We start from the raw sequence: 18,540 nt of genomic DNA on the forward strand, positions 1-18,540 counted from the left end.
AGAAGGTAAACGAGCGGAGTTACCTCTGGTCTTAGAGCTGTCTGCTCGGATCCTCCGCCCGCAGCGATGTACCTGTTAAAAGAAGGCCTCAGTCTCCCGTGAGGGTTTATCGAGCAGGAAGAGCCTGTTTCTCCACCGGTCCCTACCTTGCTGGGAACAGTTAACAGCGGCTGACTCATGCAAACCTCTGGCACTGATTAACCACTGCTGGAGGGAGCAGGCAGAGGGGTGGGATGGAGATGGAGCAGCGATTGGTTTGGGGCTGAGGACAGAGGGTGGGATTTGGTGCTTCTGTGCTCTAGGTTACAACATCTGGAGAGGATCTTCCTTCTAGGAAGGCGCGTAGCAGCCCGGGAGGTGGGGGCTCTCGTCCGTAAGCAGGGACTGCTCGGTGTTTAGCATGTCTTTCATCCAGGTAGAAAAGGACTCAGACTTTCCTCTCCAAAATCTCCCCTATGGGGTTTTCTCCACTAAGGAGGAGGTGAGTAACAGCAAACTTTGTCCTTGAGGTGGTGTAATTGTTCCGAGGCTATGAATAAGAGCAGAATTTCCCGGCAACCTGGGATAAAGGAAAAATTCCCAGCCTGAGACACTTGCACGGGCTTCCTGACTTGACAGCAGAACTGTAGCTGCCGCATTGTATTTTTTCTTAATGTGGTTATTTTGATGACAGCTTCTTTAAAACTGTACAAAAGAAATGAAAAACATTAATACTTATGAGAAGTACTTCAACTAATACATACAGTAGTTTTTGTGTGTTTTTGACTTTTTGTGAAATCGTTAAATCTGTGTTTGATCCTTTCACTCTGTAAGTAGAGGCATGGCACAGTTTGCACTGACTTTTTTTTTAACCGGATCCCTCCCTTTTCTTTGTGACGGAGTGTAATCACACTGTCACCCTTAAGAAGCCACATTAAATATTTATTTTAATCTACTGTTAATTCTGTAGCGCCCAGTCCCTCTTGCACAACATGAACTGACATAAGGGAAAAGTGAAGTCTGAATTGAAAATGCCGTGTTTGCAAGCGAGTGTTGTCTTCTGGTCTGTTAAGAGCCTGCTCTTGGTGAGTTTGGTGGCTGCAAAAGCATTAAACCAGGGCAAAAATGTGTGTTTTGTTTCTGTCTTTGCAGCTGACCTGTTGTGTTTTATTGGGCGTGCATTTATGCAACGATGCATTAAACATGTAAAAGTGTGTTACATTTAAAGCTGTGCCCAAAGGCTACAGATCGAGCCAGCTTTGGGTCTTATATTTTATGATCACTTAAGAAAACACGGTTCAACCTTTCTTCGAAGGAGGTAGCTCCCAATTCCCATTTTCATGAGAACTGAGCCCAGCTGGGCTGGACCTCACACCTCTGAGTGCCTGACGGGATGGAGCCCTGGAGATGTGTCCTCCTGGAGAAAGGGAAACGAGCCAAGAGCTGCATCTCGGAAGAAAAAAGTGGAGGATTTATTTATCATTGCTCACAGAAGCTTCATGATTATCTCCCGGTTTCTGCTGTCTCGGCTTATCCATGCAGGTTTAAAAAAAAAAATTCAAACTGGAAGATTGTGTTTTCTGATGTGCTATTTTCCAAAGATAAAACCGAGATGGTTTATTTAATCTCTTCCTAGATGTGTGTGTTGTTATCTAGCAAGTTTGGATTATTTTTCTGCCTTCTCCAGTAACAGTTCTCTGAAGAAAACATCCTCACTCAAACCCAATGAAAAGACAGGCAAGGACTTATGGAAATTATTTAGGAAAATAATGGCCTAAAAGTAGCCCGATGTTTTAATGATTTCAAGCTAAAGCAGTTGATGTCATTCCTGACTATCCCAGTTACAAATTAACCTGACATGACCTTTAGTTTTTTCTGCAGGAATGTTTGCTGAATAAATACTTATTATCACATTTGGAATCTTGTTTAGAAATTAAAGGTTAAAAAAATAGGTTTAATAGCATGGATTTTCATAGGTGGTTATTCCCTTTCGGTAAGCTAGTTTTCATAATGACTATAACTAGTTTGTCTTTATTTGCCTAAAGACACCAATAATGGAAATTTGTCTTTGAAAGCTGCAGCATTTTTATAACCCCCCGTACAGCTGCGGCAGAGCTGCAGTGGGATCGTCCGTGCTGCTCCTCCGCTGTCGCCGCCGGCTCCGCACATGCACGGTGCCGGCCCTGCGAGAGCTGTGGTGGATGAACGGGGTCTTTGTGTCTTAGGTTGCATCTGTCCGGCGAATGCAGCTACGATCTACCGTACATGTGGGACAAGTTGCTGTGGCAAGGGTCTAGACTAGGGTTTGCATGCAAGTCGTGGGCTCCTTGCATGGCAAGAGGATGGGTTATATAGCCTCATTCGATGTGGTACAGAAATAATGTGGCTGAGCAAGAAGCGCTGTGTTCCTGGTATCGTCAGTGGAGTCCAGAGCACCCTTTGTCTTCTGGGGAGGAACGGCAGTGCAGAAATGCCTATTTCTCTCTCCAATTACATGGTTATAGGGATGAGATCAATCATGCTCATAGCGTATCTACGCTTCAGTTCCCCACCTGTAGAAGGAGGAATAGCATTTTCCTACTTCACAGCGTATTTCAGGTGTATGGGCTTATTCTGCAATGCTTGTCATTAATGAGGGGTGGGCAAATACTTCTGGGGGAAAGGGAGCAGGGAAAGAAACCTCTGCTTGTTGTCCTGTCCTTCCCCCAAAAGATGGGGATGAGGAGAAGGCGCTCTCCCACCCCTCAAGGTCTGCAGGGAGTCTGCGAGGATGCTCTGCCTCTAGGTCTTAACATTTTTCAGCAGCCAGTCTCATCAACTAGCTTTTAATGGTCAACTGCTGTGATAGCAGACCCTTGTCCCTGATGGATTAAACTCTCTGCGATCACTGTCTTCCCCCATGCCCTCTTTGGAGGATTTGTGGGTACAAGCATAAACGCTGCTTCTCTTCCCTCCCTCCTCTCACTGCTTTGCAGCCTAGGCACAGGCTCGGGGTAGCAATTGGAGACCAGATTTTGGACCTCAGTGTCATTAAACATCTGTTCAATGGACCAGCTCTTGCCAAACACCAGCATGTCTTTGACCAGGTATTTATCAGTCTGTTGTTCTAATTTCCATGCACATTTTAGAAATATTCCATAAGGGATTTTAGCAACTTGTGGTGAGATAATTAACATGAACCGGAAATGTGTCGTCAGGCGGGCTCTGCTTACAGGGAAAACTCATCACACCTGTGATAGCAAGGAGAGCAGAGGCGGCGGGGGTCCAAAGGACATTTTCGCTGAAACTTTCATCAGACTTTGGCAATGCAGGGGTCTGACACAAAGCCTAAACATTACTTCAATCCCAGTAGTGCCTTCAATACTTCATGGCAAGGAATCGGATGGGATTTTAATGACAGGGAGGTTGTGTTAAGGGTGAAGGTAAATACAAATGACCTCTGGTTACAGCTAGTTGAGATATCAAAGCCACTAAGGTCTGAAGTAGTGTTGGGACGGGCATGATGCAAACATGCAGCAGGTCCTGCTTCAGAGGACTTGTGGTGGGAGGACGGGAGTGCAGGCAGTAATGAACAGGGAGGACGGGCAATCTGGGCAGCCACCGCCGCGTAACCCCGGCCCGCAGGCATTCAACCCCAGGATGAAAGTGCGGGACGTCTTCCATGCAAGGTTGGTGTGGAAGGTCAAGCAAAGCCAGGTCTTTTATCTGCCACCCCACCTCTCTGTGTCGCCTGTCAGCCTACCCTGAATGCCTTCATGGGGCTGGGCCGGGCAGCGTGGTCGGAGGCGAGGGCTTTTCTCCAGAAGCTGCTGTCAGCCGGCGAGCCAGCCCTGAGGGACAACGCGGAGCTGCGGAGAAGGTGAGGGAGCGAGAGTCGCTGCAGGGTGCGGTGGCCTTTCAGCTGTGCCCCGTATCAATCACCCGGATCACTCGGTGATCCAAGGCACCAAAATCAAAGGTGTGAACGTGGCCTCCTGCCACCTGCATGGGAATTAACTGGGGTTTGAGCATATTGAGAGCTTCCCTCTCTTAATTATGTCTCTGATTAATCCTTTAGCTGTCCAGAGATCCAGGGTGTCACCCTCTGCCCGGGAACACTGAGCTCTGCCCTGGGGTGTGCCCAGAGCTGCTGCCTCTCTGTGGAGGGCTGAGCTGGGCTGCCAGGGCAGGCGTGGGGCCAGGCTGGCTCTCTGACCTTATCCCCTCCACCGCGGCCTTCGATGAAGACGCGGCTGCAAGGATCTCCACTCCACCTCTGCCACCTCCCCCAGCACTGCCCTGCCTGTCCCGCCTGGAGCATCTTCTGGTGTGGGGAGACCCCTCCAATTGCTCCTCAGAAACCGCCTGACTTCGCTAACACCAAATCTGTTGTTGCAAAGTGGCTTCAGATACGGGGCAGCGCACTGGTGTAGGGGTCGGAGGGGAGGACTGTGCTCTGCTCTGTGCTGCGCTGATGGAAGATGTGTGCGTCCATTAATCACATACCTTCTTGTTTGTCTGGAGTGATGTTTTAAACGCTGCAAGCGCCTGCAAGCAGGAGCTGTTCCTCCCTGTCTTGGCAGAGGGATTTAGGCACACGCGTGCAGGAGAGGAGCTGAACCGCTGCTTGACGCAGGGACCTTCGCTGAGCAGGCCCAGCAGTTCGAGAGCCGGCACCCCGAGAGCCGCGTCCCATAAAATCATCCTTTCCCCTGCTCAGCTGTGTGCATGGGCATGGGGGGTTTCTCTGTGCCTCTTGGGAAACCAGCCAGCTCGCCTCAAGCGTGCCTCCCTTCCCGCTCGCACCCTGACGGATGCTCCTTTCGGTCATAACCGTCCCAGTAACAGCAGCTTGTGCTGTCGTCTTAGTTTTTCTGCAAGGTTTTTTTGCTGCAAGGCTTTCCAAAACAAATTAAGGAAGGAGCTAGGAGAGGGAGTCAGCCTCTTACATGCTTATAAACCACTTACGGGTGAGAGCTGTAAGTTTTCTGAGAGCTGAAGTTGTCATTTTTCATTTCAGAGCGTTTGTACCTCAAGCTTCTGCGATGATGCACCTGCCAGCCCACATCGGTGAGTCTCCCGCAGCTGAGGGCTGCTCAGCGCTGCCCTTTGCTCCCGCCCGGAGAAGCTGCTTTATTTCCAGCTTGCTCAGACAGACAGATCATAGCTGAGACAGGGAATGGGTTTTGCAGGAGCCAGAAGTAGATTATTGCACGTAATGAAAGGTAGGTGCTGTCTGTGGCACAAGAATAAAAGCCTGGGGAAGCTCAATAGCAGCCAGAAAATTCCTGGATGCAATTTTCACTAAATCAGGGTTGTCTGGTGCCACATAACTCTTGTCATCAAATTGGCATCACCAAAGGCCTTTGTGACTAGAACCAGGGAAGAAACTCTTGTTCCATTTCCAACATATTCCCCATTTGCCATCAGAAAATAATTCAGATCTTCCAAAGTTTTGCAAGGCAGATACTCTGGCATAGCCTCATAAACAAGCATGAGTTTCCACTCCCAGACTATTGCTCTGCATCCCAAATCTTACCTCCACTCCCATGAGGCCATGGACTGCTTTGGAGTTAGTGGATCCATATAGATCCAGATATAAACATTTTCCTGTTTTTAACAGAAATTTATATTTGGACCCAAACCAACTTGATGAAAATCACTCGAGGGATGTGACCATCACAGGAGCAGGGATGTAAAGTTGCCCATTTCCCAGCCAAGCCCTGTTCCTGCGGGGCTTTTGGCTCCTGTGGGTCACAGCCCTGGTTTGGGACAAAGTCTAACCTGGCCCAGAGGAACCGTAACAAGTTTCCATAGATGTGATACTTTCCCGCAAATAATTTCAGGTCGAACATGTCTTGTCAGGAAATTGCTGGCTCCTAGCACTCGTGAGTGCCGTGAGTGAGGGTGCTGCCCTGGCAGCGTGGCATCGGCCATCTCACACAGCTACGAGTTATTTGGGTTTCCACTACGCTTACGTTCAGCTCTGTCCTGTGCATGGTTCGTGCTTGTCCCGAGAGCAGGCACTGGCTGTATCCTCTGCTGGGGCTGCAAGATAACTTCCTGAGCTTGCAAAACAACTTAACGTAATGAAAACGCCCCCTCCCAAGTTGAGTTTTTTCCCCCAAACCCTCTGATTTCCCATTAATCTGAAAGGTGAGGAGCTGTTTGCCAGGGATGGCAGCAGAGGGCAGCAGATGTCCTGCGTATGAGCCCGTTCCCTCCACCTGGGTACCACCGGCAGGACAGAAAGAGCAGTGGGGCCTGGCTTCTCTCTGGAAAGCTGGCTGCTGCTTTATGTCCTTGCGCTTTCCCCCCCCTCTTCTCTACTGGAGGCTTCAAAAAAAAAAAAAAGGCCAGTTTTGAATGCATAATTTATAGATGAACTGTTAAGCACCACCTCTATGCTATTAATTACATCCCTGTGCTAATAATATTAAATGATGCTACATGCCTCGGCTCTCTGTCTCCTTTTCTGCTCTTTTTGTTGCCAGCAGCGTACGATGTGCTTTAGCCCCAGCAGATGAGGGTCTTTCCTACCATTGATCCTTATTTTATGGGTTTCTTTTCATGCAGGAGATTACACTGACTTCTATTCTTCACGCCAACATGCCACAAACGTTGGGATCATGTTCAGGGGGAAGGAGAACGCTTTGATGCCTAACTGGTGGGTAGTTCAGGTTTTCCTCTGGTGCAGCATTATTTTGCATGCTTATCTGCACATATATATAATTTTTTAAAGATCTGAGTACTCTTTCAGGAAAATACTGATTTCTGCTCATAGTGGATGAGAATCTGTACTGTCAAGAGTTTGACACCAGAACTGAAAACCACATTTCCCCAGCCTTAGCCAAGTCTGCACTGCATTTCATTGCAGCAGCCGCACCAATTACGATGCAGCCCTCTGGTTCAAAGACAGATTTACTGAAGAAATTGGTTTTTGCTGAGTGACAAGAAAGCAGGGTTTAAGCTCCAAGGAATTAAGTGGGGCAGTGGCACAGAAGTGCATTAAGACTGCTACATGGCTTTGGATTATAGTTCGCTCACATCTTTATATCAGAGCAAGTAAGGTGCAAATGTCCATGCCCACCTATGCAGAGCTCTCTCCTCGTACCTCGCACCCCCGTGGTGCTTCCACCCCAAAAAGCTGCTCTGGATGGTGATGGTTACACAGCTAACCTGCGTGCTGTGATGCTCTTTCGCAAGGCTGCATTTACCTGTCGGTTATCACGGCCGGGCATCGTCCGTGGTGGTGTCTGGGACGCCCATCCGGAGACCTGTGGGGCAAATGAGACCTGACAATGGTGAGTTCATGGTAGGCTTTTCATGTGGCTTCTTATTTTTTTTTATTTTTTATTTTTCCTCCACATTATAGAGTAGTGGAGAGGAAGGGTCTGGGATGCCTTGTCTAAAGCCCAGCTTGAGGTCAGGGCAAAAGAAAGCCCTGAGTTAAGTCTACCTTGTGTTTGCATGCCAGGCAGCATCAGCTGCTCTGTTTCTTCTGGCTGTTACTTTTATTTCCCTACCTGCCTCCCTGTCGTAAAATACTCTGTCTTCTACCCACAGATAAACCTCCCGTGTTTGGTGCTTGTAAGCGTCTGGATATCGAGTTAGAAATGGTAAGATGGGGCTTTTTTCCCCTATCACTTGAAAAACATTAAAATAGAAACAGGGAAGAAAAGGTAGGTTTAGCTCCTTCTAAAATGAATGTCTCATAAGGTCCATTCCGGTGTTTCCCTCTGAGCAGTCTGTGCAGCAGGCAATAAAGATTTCTGTGGAGGGAACCTTCCCTTCTGACGAGTTGCAGGGTGCATTCGCTCACTGAGTGGTTTGCTAATACAGCTTTCAGGCTGGAAACAGCTCGTCCGCCCAAATCTGAGCACTAGTGCAGCAGTCTGGAAGCAGACAGGCATAATTCTTTTTATCAGACACCACAGCCTGTTATCTGGTTAGCAGTTACCTCTGCACGGCAGCCAGCATCCTTTAATGGATGCTGGGGATTTTGGAAGTACAGGCTGTCTGCGCCTCGAGTCTAGAGAGAGGAAGCTGTGAGTTCTTGGGAGTGCAATTCAAACTCCTCATCCTTCTGGCTGGAAAGATGAAACCTGTCCTGTCGGTGTTGTAACAAAACATCCTTGGAAGCTGCATCTTCTTGTGGCTTAGTGTGGTCCAGGGGGGAGAGTTTTATAGGTTTGTTCATTATGATTTATATAATTTTTATATGATTTATTCCCCGTCTCTCCCCTTTAAAAAAAAAAGTGGAAGAAGTCTAATATTAAGGGAAAGGGTACTAAAAATGAACTGAAAGCCTTTAATGCCGTATGCTTTGCAGGTCAATGCTATAAAGTGGGAGGCAGTCCCATAAAGTGGGGTACATGAAGTGCTACCTCTGCTTTGCAGCCTGAGTTTTACCGCTGGCTGCTGTGAGAGCAGATTTAGACTGATGAAGGCTTTGGAAGAAAAAACCTTCCGTCTTGTTGGCAGAAAGAGACAACTGAGATTCCCTGTAGAATTCTCTGCCACATGCTCAGACTGTACATTTTCTAAGGGAGCAAGTGCAGGCACCCAGTTCATGACCTGTTTTACTTAGTGGGCACATTTCTCCACCTGCCTCCTCTTCCTCACTGCCATGACAGGCTCCAGCCACGTTCAGCATCCCCTCGCATGACTTTAAACTCTTTCCTGTTCACTGTCTGCAGCAAACAGTCACTTCAGTGGGCAAACCTGTTCTGCATCCAGATTGTAATTAGGAAGGACCATTTTTGCTCCTGCATTTTGACAATGCCATGCACTTGTTTAATGCCTGTCTCTTAGCAACACAGTGCTCTTAAGTATTCCAAGCCTGCCAGCTTCATGGAGGGGAAGAAAGAGGGAGCAGGCCGTGGGTTTTGTCTAGTTGTGTACGGGAAATGATGCAAAATCCCATCCTGTCCAGCCTCTGTTGCTTGTGCATGTAACCCGCTGTGCAGTAAAGGATTTTAGCTTCAAAAACTTCCTTAATCAACATTTTGCTTTTCCATTTCAGGCGTTCTTTGTAGGTCCTGGAAACAAGTATGGGGAGCCAATTCCTATCAGCAGAGCCCAGGAGCACATCTTTGGGATGGTCCTTATGAATGACTGGAGCGGTAATCGGTGCTGCAGGAGTCTGCCTGGAGAGGGGGTTACAGCGTCACGGGAAACCTTAGATAGGGATAAATTATATATTTTAATAGTAGAATAGTGATCATTGAAACCACTGAGTAGGGTTGAAAGGGATGAAAACGAAATGCTGTCTGCATTTCTCAGGCTCTATCTCAATCCATCTTCGATCAATCAGTAGAACCAGAAATTGCTGCCTAATGAAGATTTATTTACTTATGAAAAAGCTAATATCAGTCTAGCTGCTTCTGGGCAAGGATGGAGCAGCCCTAAGGATGATGATTCCAACAGAGGATTGATTTCAGTGTCAGGAGCAGGAAAAGGATTTGGCAATCACAAATCCCTCAGTCTCTGTGTAGATTTAACTAGTTGAAATTAGCCCTACAACTGGCATGGACCATTAGCTGGGTGTAGCATTAACTAAACTGGGGATAAAAATACTGGTTATATGGGGATGGCCTGACTTCTTTTAATTATTGCTTGCTTTTCTTCCTAATCTAGCTGGTCTAAGAAAATTGGTTTGAGGGTCTGAAAGGGATGGATTTAAATCGGGATTTGGGCACAATAGCTAGAAAAGGGTGGTGATAACATTTCCAATCCGTGTTACTCTTTCACAGGTGTGATGGCTGTGCAACTCCTGGGATATGTTTAACAGCATTGCTTTGAATTTTCTCTTCCTAGCCCGCGACATCCAGAAATGGGAATACATTCCTCTGGGTCCGTTCCTGAGCAAGAGCTTTGGCACAACCATCTCTCCTTGGGTTGTCACCATGGAAGCTCTCATGCCATTTGTGTTGCCAAACCCCATCCAGGTTAGCAAGAGAAAGGGCTGAAATAAAGGAAAAGCAGTGCTAGAAAAATCTCAGCAGAACTGGTAGGTCCCGTCAGTAGAAATCACTGAGCTGTATCAATGCCAAGCACTTTCTTCATAGAGTTTACCAGTGTGGTTCTGCTTCCAAACATAGGAAGGCACCCTGGGCCCTCTGAGTTCAAATGCTCATTGATGTCACTGGCGCTGGCACATGGTGCCCTGAGCTGTCAGCCTGCCTGCTTCAGCAGGGCAGAAAAATCATCTCCTTTAAAACACCTGGAAAATAAACCGATCAGAGAGCTTCTCGTTAGCGTTTGGTAGCACTTAGCATCCAGCAAGCAGTGGAGAGAGAGTGGACTCAAGCCAAAACACTTTGTTCAAGCATTTCCAGTTGTCTGCATGATGTAGATGTTTAGTTAAAATTGAAAAAGATAATAGAGTCTTGCAGAGAACTCACCATCTTCTCTGTGCAGGCCCAGAGCAAAGGTGTGCTAGCACTGTATTTGTTTTGGATTAACATCCACACCACAATGATGGAGAGGGCTTTTGGAGCCCACGTGCAGAAAAAGGAATCGGATTATATGGATATCACATCTGTTCAGAAAGATCTTTAAAAGTGTGTGCATGAGAGTAAGCAAAGCAATAATCTGAGCAGTAACAACGGTGAAGTAAATGGGGTGTGCAGCACAGGCTGGTTAAACAAAAAGTCACTGGGATGGCTTGTGGAATTTTTCCTTTCTGTTTGTTTAGACTGTGATGCCTTTTATACGCTTTTAGGATCCCAAGCCGCTGCCCTACCTTCAGGATAAAGAACCCTACACTTTCGACATCAAGCTCTCTGTGGCTATTAAAGGTACAGCAATGCTGAGCGGGTTATAAAGCTGAAATTGCCAATTAAGTAATGCAGAACCACCACGTATTTCAGACAATTTGCTCTCGGCTCTGCGGTCCTCCTTTTCTATCTTTGCCCCAATTGCCTCTGTCAGAGAAAGAGGCAAAGCTCTTCATGCTCCTCGTTGGCTGTGCAGCAATGTGTCAAGGAGGGAATGCCTCCCAGATGATCAGCTTAGGATGAGGAGGGTCCCTGTGGGGTCTGCCTGCGTGGGCAGGGGTAAGCAGGGCATGGAAAGAGCAGATGTGTGTGGGATTCAGATGCTAACCCAGCTCAGACCCCCAGCTCATGGCCCTGCTGACTGGTAGGTCCAGGTGTTGCTCCTGTAGTAGAGCAGAGAGTAGGAAATGGGCAGTTTGATGCTACGCCAGTGCTATGCGCATACTTGTTTTCTATGAAATGGTGGCCTTCATATCAATAGAGAATGTTATTACTTGTTTCTTGCTAGGGATTACAATGATAAAAGAAGTCTCCATCCATCTGTAAAATCAAAAGACTCCAACATCCTTCATCCAACACAAACAAATTGCTTCCTTGTTTCTTAATTTTTATTTTCTGCAGGAGAAGGAATGAGCATGCCAACTACTATATGCAGATCCAATTTCAAGGTAAGACTCCAGTATTTTTTATTTGTTTGAAATCTTGCTGATGCCATCAGCTCCAGCCTTAGGCAGTTTCAAACACTGATTTTTGCATTAGCTGAAGGTCAGACCTGGTGCATGTGTGCATAGGGGACAGAGGGGAAAGAGTGGAGGGTGGTGATAGTTCACCCCTACTGAGATGGAAACATCTGAATGCTCGAGCACTGAAGAGCGGGGCAGCTCTTTCCGCTGCTCTCTTTAGGGTGCTCAGAGCATCATAAGGTGTGTGCTCATCTGGCAGGGAGCAGAGAGAGCGGAGGACTCACAGGCAAAGGGAATTGCCTCTCGCCATGCCGAGGTGCAATAGAGCTTTGCAGTCGCAGCTGGTAATTTAGATGCAGACTCACTGCTGCAACGCTGCTCCGAGCCCGGGTCTGCCCCGGCCCCTCTGCGGGCAGAGTGGTGGCTCTGCCTCAACAGGCTGATTGAAGCCAGGAGGTATATGTACCAGCTGCAGCATTTCTCAATCAATTTTATAGTCACATTTGGTTCTTTGCATAGTAATTACCTTAATCAGTAAATCAGTAGTCAGCAAATCACTAATAAGGAGATTTTTCTATAACGCCATTAAAATACTGGACTTAATCATGGATCCTGGGTCAGCAGTGCTGGCCTTAAAGAGGAAGAAGAAGAGGAGAAATGACATCCAGCTGAAAGAAGAGAAATTTTAAGGGATTAAACTGCATGTTAAAGTATGTGTTTTATATGGACATAGCAGCTCCTGGTCATCATTTAGAAAGCAATCAGCCAGGCCACAGTAACTACTGAGAATGCAGCACTAAGTAACTGTGGAGGTTGCTTTTAGGCTGCTGAAGGTTCCTGATTAAATAAGGAAACTTTTCTTCAGAGACAGTCTTACCAGCATCATCCTAAGAATGCAATACGTTCTGCATAGCCTAATGGCATGCCAGAGAGGTTTGTCCTTCATTGCTTTAGCCTCCTCTTCCTCCTTCCTCCAGCACATGTACTGGACCATGAAACAGCAGCTGGCTCATCATTCGATCAATGGGTGCAACCTCAGACCTGGAGATCTCCTGGCCTCCGGCACAATCAGTGGACCTGTAAGTGTTTAAATAACAACAGTCACTGAGAACTGGTCAGCAATCCAAAACTGACTGAGCAGGGCTTTAGGTCTAAGTCCTGTTTGATTTGAGCAGCCATGAAAATATCTGCAGTTCTTTCCTAGGCACTTTGGGCTGATGCTTTGGTAGCCCCAAAATCGCACAGAGAAGTGGTGGGTTTTTTGTTGTTATTGGCTTTTGGTTTTTAATCTCTCCTGTACTCCTTTCCCAAAGAACTATTTTACTGCAGGTGCAAATTAATTTCTGTGCACAAACATCCACATGGCCCATTTATGTCCTGTGAAATGCAGCTTTTTAATTTCTGAGAAGAATGTAAAAGGTGCATGGGTATAACTTTTAGTTTCTCTAATACTACATATTTGGCGCTAACTTTGCAACCTATTATTGCCCTTGAACTGCCATATGGACAGTTGTTGCAATATATGGGTAACTTGCACTTTCTGAAACATCAAATATAAATCTTGTTCATGCTGTCTGAAAGACAGCCTCAGGTGAGTTGTTTCCAAGTTGGGATACCTTTACTTCCATTTTGAGCATCTCTGAAGTGCTTTTTGCTTCCTTCAAACTATTGTACTGCAGATTGACATTAAAGACTTACAAACATTTGCCGGCTTTGCTCTTCTGAAGAACAAAATGTAAATAAATATATGAAACGTGACTACATAAAAGCACTGGATTTGTGGAAGTGCCCTCGATTTGTTTCCATTCTTGCCATAGCAGACCCAAACTACTTTTACAGGGTTTAGCACTATGTTAAACACACCAGATAATGGCTGTAAGCATGGCTGCTTACAGCGAGCAAGCAATTAAAATGCAAAGGCAGGAAAACAAGCCAATGTATCAATGCTTTAAATCAACAGCAAAACTCTGTTCTATAGAGTTAACGTACTTGTGTGTCTGCTTCCAGCAGCGAGTAGCTTAACAGCAGGACAGATACTAAAAAGTTGTTTATCTGTTTATGAACTCTTGCTGCAGGAGCCAGAGAGCTTCGGCTCCTTGCTGGAGCTGTCCTGGAACGGAACAAAAGAAATCCCTCTTGGCAGTGGACAGTCTCGTAAATTCCTGCAGGATGGAGATGAAATCATTTTGACAGGTAATGGTCAAACAACTGCTCTTACAGTGCACCAAGGACACGTTTCCATAGATTGATCCCAGTAGAGTAAGTGCCTGGTGGGGAGATGGGCTATTCTGTACATACCTGCCACGCAAGCACAGTTGTTTCCATCCTACCTATCAGGAGACAAAAGCAGGTGGATAAAATTTCCCTGCAATAAATGCTTTCTGGATTAGATTATTTGCTTTGCTAATTACTTAATGATCTTCCTATGCCTGTGCGTGAGTGCTAAGGGGACGACGGAGGTAGATTTGCCTTTATGGGTGAAAATATCCTGAGACAGTTGATGTGTTGTTGCCACCACAGTCCAAGTTTGCACGTGGAGCAGAGCTTAGCAAATGCTGAAAAAAGTTATTTTGCAAATAATAATTCATTTGTAACACAGGCATATTCAATGAAGTGTGTTGCAAATCAAATATGTGGGAAACAGCATGAAGCCTGCTAGAACAGCTGACCAGTTCCTCTCTGAAAAGGGCTGTGCTTGAGAACTGTTTCATGCTGGGCCATGGTTTTAATTTTCATCTTGATAAACTGAGGATTTATGAATTAAAATCTACCATGGTGTTTTGTGATCTAAATCCCACTCCTACTTCTTTTTAATCCAAAGACTAGTGCAAAACAAATCTATTTTTTCCTTTCCTCTCATCTTGTCAACCCCTTTATGGCTTTGAGGTGGGAAATATTTGGCAAGAACAGCCATGAGAAACTTTTGATTCAAGCCGGTGTGTGTCTTTGCTATGTCACCTACTGACTTTTTAGAGAATATTGTGGAATGTTGTGCATCATCAGATGAGACCCAGCCAGTGCCACACCTGGCTCTGAGCAACTCCAGCATGCTGATGTGATCAGAGATAGTCTGCACAGAGAACAAAATGGCTCAAGCAATGAGAAAACACTTATAAATGTGACTTAGGGCCGAGAGAATGTGAGCAACTAATGCCTATGCAGCAACCTGAAGGGCATGACGGTGTGATGCTAGTATGCGTTCACATACCTGTGCCTGCTTAATCCAACCAGGACTTTTAGGATTTTTGCCAAAAATAGTCTAAAATTTCTCATTTTTTCAGAAAGCTTTTTAACAAAACCCAAGAACTTTTCTGTGATTAAAAAAAAAATACATGGATGTATGCCCGTCTCCCAGTGATGGCTCTATAAGCAGTCTTGGTAGTGCTGCAGCCAGAGCCCCAGTGCCTCCTGTTCGGCAGCCTACACAATAGCTTTCAAAATCACGTTTCTGTGAGGTGCTGCCAGTTTTGCAGAGGAAGATGCTGAGACAACTGGAGATTGAGATGTACTAGGGAGAGCCGTAGATGATGAAACTGAGGAGTCCCCAACACCTCTGACATCCTTCAGCCCCCCAACAACCCAGCAGCTACTCATGCTGCAATGTGTAGGCATCCGACACTGCTCTCCATAGGCTCTCTATACATTCAGTGCAGAGACAGACTCCTCCAGCAATTCAGAGTACCACATTGCCCTCCAGAGTTGCAGATCTCCCTCCAGTAACTATGCCAGGAGCCCTAGGTTATGGTACAGTTGGGTATTATGAACATCCCTTTGGAATTACATGCTGACATCCTTATTGGCAATGAGCACCTTGTAGTTTGGGAGCTGCTGGCACAAGGTGGCCAGCTGAGGGACAAATGGGACTAGACTGTGACCCATGTTGTTCTTCATGCCCAGAACAAGCTGTGTTACTTAAATAAATACTTTAAATCCTGAATGTCTTTAATGTTTAAAGATGGCACGGTGGCGTTGTTGTTAACCTGGATGAAGGCACCGTTGTCCCAGTGGGACAGTCTCATGTTAATCGGTCTGCTGTGCTATTTTACAGTAGCAACAGTTTGAGATTGTAGTGATCAGGCGTGCCATTCGCGAGAGCCAGGTGCTGCTGGGGCTGTCTGCTGGGACAGTTTGGGATCTGCTCCTATTTAGTGATGTATGGCAGGTCCAGTGCCTTTAAGGCACCCTTGAGGCAGGGCTAGTGCTATTGCATCCTCTCCCAAGGCTGTGCCATTAGCTCTTGCCAAGTGCCCAGCCCATAACTTCTAGTCTCCTATTTCAACTTTGTGTTGTCGCTCCCCTTGTGGGAGCTATTTCAGAGCCCTAACACATAAAATGAGAGAAATATATTTTTCTCAAGAAGTGCATCTTGGGGAGGGAGCATTGCAAGGGAAGGTTTGCTGATGGTGTGCTGCAGCTGGCTGCAAGAATCTCTCTGTAGCTGCTTGGCTCTCTGCTCAGGCCGATGCTGCTGGCAGCACAGAGCTTGCTTTGTTAAATGTGCTGCTCCTTGGTACGGCTCTAAATCGTAGTTGACAGCGGGGATAACTAAACTGGACTGAAATAATAAGCCGGTGAAGCTGGCAATGAAGCCTAATGAGACAAATGGAAACTGAGCTGAGCCTTAAAGCAAGTGTCTTAAGTATTACTTACGAATGAGGATTACCCAGCAGATACTGGGATGGTGTCTGTGGGCAGGCTGTTACACAAGCACTTATAGACACTGCTGTCCTTGGAAAAGCTTCATTTCAGCCTGGCTGTGAGAGCTGCAGTGTGGGTTACAGCTGGGAGGGTCTGTCCTCACGCTGCAATAACTTTGGCTGCCCTGCAGCCCGAGCCCACCCATCCGCCTCTTCCTCGGAGGAGGTTTCCACTGATCTGTGCTAAGGGTGGGAATTAGGGTTAAGGTCTGTTCTGTTCAGCTCCCTCTTGGCTTCTTGAAGGCAGCTGGTTTTTATCACATGCAGGGAAGATGATGTATTCCATTATTTTAGGAAAATCCATCTCTAACTATGAAATCAGTCCTTAAAATACAGCATATGCCACTTGTGTCTTTCCTTTGATCAGCTGTTGTAGCGGAGGGCTACAGTAGGTTTCCTCAGCTGTTTCTTCCCAGAATAGTCTTCCCAGATGGGCCAGAAGCCCCTGGCTGTGTCCCCTCCCCTCCTTCATCTGCAGCTTTGCTAATGGATGCTGTTTCTGGAGCAGCTCGGCTGGCCCGTGGCAGCAAGAGGCGCTGCGGGATCTCTGTCCTAATGTCATCTCTCCCATCACGCAGGAGTAGGGAGAGATTGAATCATGCTGTAGTTAGAGATGTTGTCACAGGCTGGTAACTTCAGCAGCAGTCAGCAGACCTGCAATGCCTGTTTATATAATAGAGGATAAATGAATATTTTGAGTCAGATGCTGAGCTTCTCATGGAACTAAACTACTTGATTTTAGCGAGAGAAACAGATTCTGCAAGGGTAGGTCCTGCTGTTTGAGGGGTTTAATGATGATCTTTCTGGCTATAAGCGTCCCAATGTCCCAGGAGCAGTCCTAATGCTGCAGAAAGAGAATCCAGATTTACTTTATTAATTGCAAGGCTGGGCCAAGCAGCGACTCAGCTTGCCAGTTAGATTGATGACGCTGCAGGTTAGGTTTAAAACCAGAAATATTGCACGTCTTGTTCTTTGATCATATTGACCGAACTTGTATATTGCTGTGTTCAACATTTTGTGCTTCTTTTTTCTTTTTTTATATTCCTGGGCTACTTGAACTATTCCAGGTGTTCTTTTTTTTACCCCTTGTTGCATTGCTGAAATGTTTCCATTCATTTTTGGTCTCTTTATGTCTTTATTCACTTTTATTCCTGGTAAAATCCTGTTGTCCTTACAGAACAAGCTGTCTGTTGTTTTCTGGCCCTAGGTTACTGCCAGGGCAATGGCTTCCGCGTGGGATTCGGCCAGTGCTCGGGAAAAATCCTTCCAGCCCTGTCAGATCCATGATGACTGGAGTAAGAGGGCATCCGAGGATCTCTCTCCCTGCCTCTAACAGTCATGCTGCTTTATTCAGATTTATTCTTTTTATATGAGTGATTGGAATCTTACTATTTTTAATGATCAATAAATATCTTAAAGATGAATGTGGCTCTCTGGTGCGATAAGAAAAGGATTTCAACGCTAGCTTAAAATTATTGGAATAAGAATAAGATGACTGAAATGGAAAGTGAGATTCTTTACTCTTCTACTGTATTAATAGTTTTTTTTATAATTATAAGAAGAGGCTTTCAAGTAAACGAATATAAAAATACTTTCAAGAAAAGCTGTGCAGGGGTTGGAGTTCAACCCTAACCCTGCAGCACTGATGAGTTCTTGGAAATAATCCCCAGCAGGCTGCAACCTGCAGCTGCCGCCCTCCCCTTGCCCCAGGAGCAGGCAGGTTGTCCCTGCTCCTCCTGCCCTTACACAAGCAGAGGCAACTCCCCATGCCCCAGAACAAAGATCCACACCAGCCCTGAGCTGGGAGTCTGTGTTGGGGCACCCCTCAGAAGGGAGCACGGAGATGAGATACCTCGTGCATCTTGCCCTGGTTTTAGAGAAGGGAATTCCCCATTTCTCTCATTGCAGCTTCTCGGGGGTTAGGGAGGGAGGGTGAACTTCATGGCTGGAGTGATCCCCAGGTGCTCACCGGTAGCAGTCACACCTTGTCACCTAACAGCGGCTGCGGTAAAGGACAGCGAGGAGGCAGACCCCCTTCCTGCACTCCTGAAAGGCATCTCTTGCCGTGGCATCCCCTTGCAGCAGGCAGTAAACAAAGCCACATGCCACTTTTCTCAAGTGTAAAGGGCATCTGCCGTCTCCCGCTGGTCTACAAATCAATTTAACTCTATGGCCAAGTGCCAAATCACATCAATTAGAGGATATTACTGACTGAAGGAGCTCAGGAGACCGGATAATGAACTCTGGTACAGTGCAAGGGGAACTTGTTAAATATTTGCTTGGTCCTCAAAGTGAAGAGGCTGATGAGGCTGCCGGCTTCGTGCAGTGACAGCAGGATGAGCGTAGGCTGCTGCTTTCCCGTGGCTGCCCCGTTGCTCCTCCCGAGGTCTGCCAGGTAGTGTTGCTGGTGTGGGCCTTGTG

At 46.6% G+C, this 18,540-nt stretch overlaps 1 protein-coding gene across 1 annotated transcript; it reads left to right on the forward strand.

The window, feature by feature from the left end:
• Positions 1-400: 400 nt before the first annotated feature.
• On the forward strand, positions 401-17,458 carry FAH (fumarylacetoacetate hydrolase). The gene is made up of 14 exons (XM_072870884.1): positions 401-481; positions 2,955-3,065; positions 3,717-3,838; positions 4,979-5,028; positions 6,535-6,625; positions 7,165-7,262; positions 7,525-7,577; positions 8,984-9,083; positions 9,778-9,908; positions 10,685-10,760; positions 11,361-11,407; positions 12,400-12,501; positions 13,498-13,615; positions 17,327-17,458. The coding sequence occupies exons 1-14, from the start codon at positions 401-403 to the stop codon at positions 17,404-17,406; spliced, it is 1,260 nt and encodes a 419-aa protein (XP_072726985.1). The 3' UTR covers positions 17,407-17,458.
• The last annotated feature ends 1,082 nt before the right edge of the window (positions 17,459-18,540 follow it).

This window comes from Ciconia boyciana, chromosome 8 (genome assembly GCF_034638445.1).
Source record: "Ciconia boyciana chromosome 8, ASM3463844v1, whole genome shotgun sequence".
Taxonomy (NCBI): Eukaryota; Metazoa; Chordata; class Aves; order Ciconiiformes; family Ciconiidae; genus Ciconia; species Ciconia boyciana.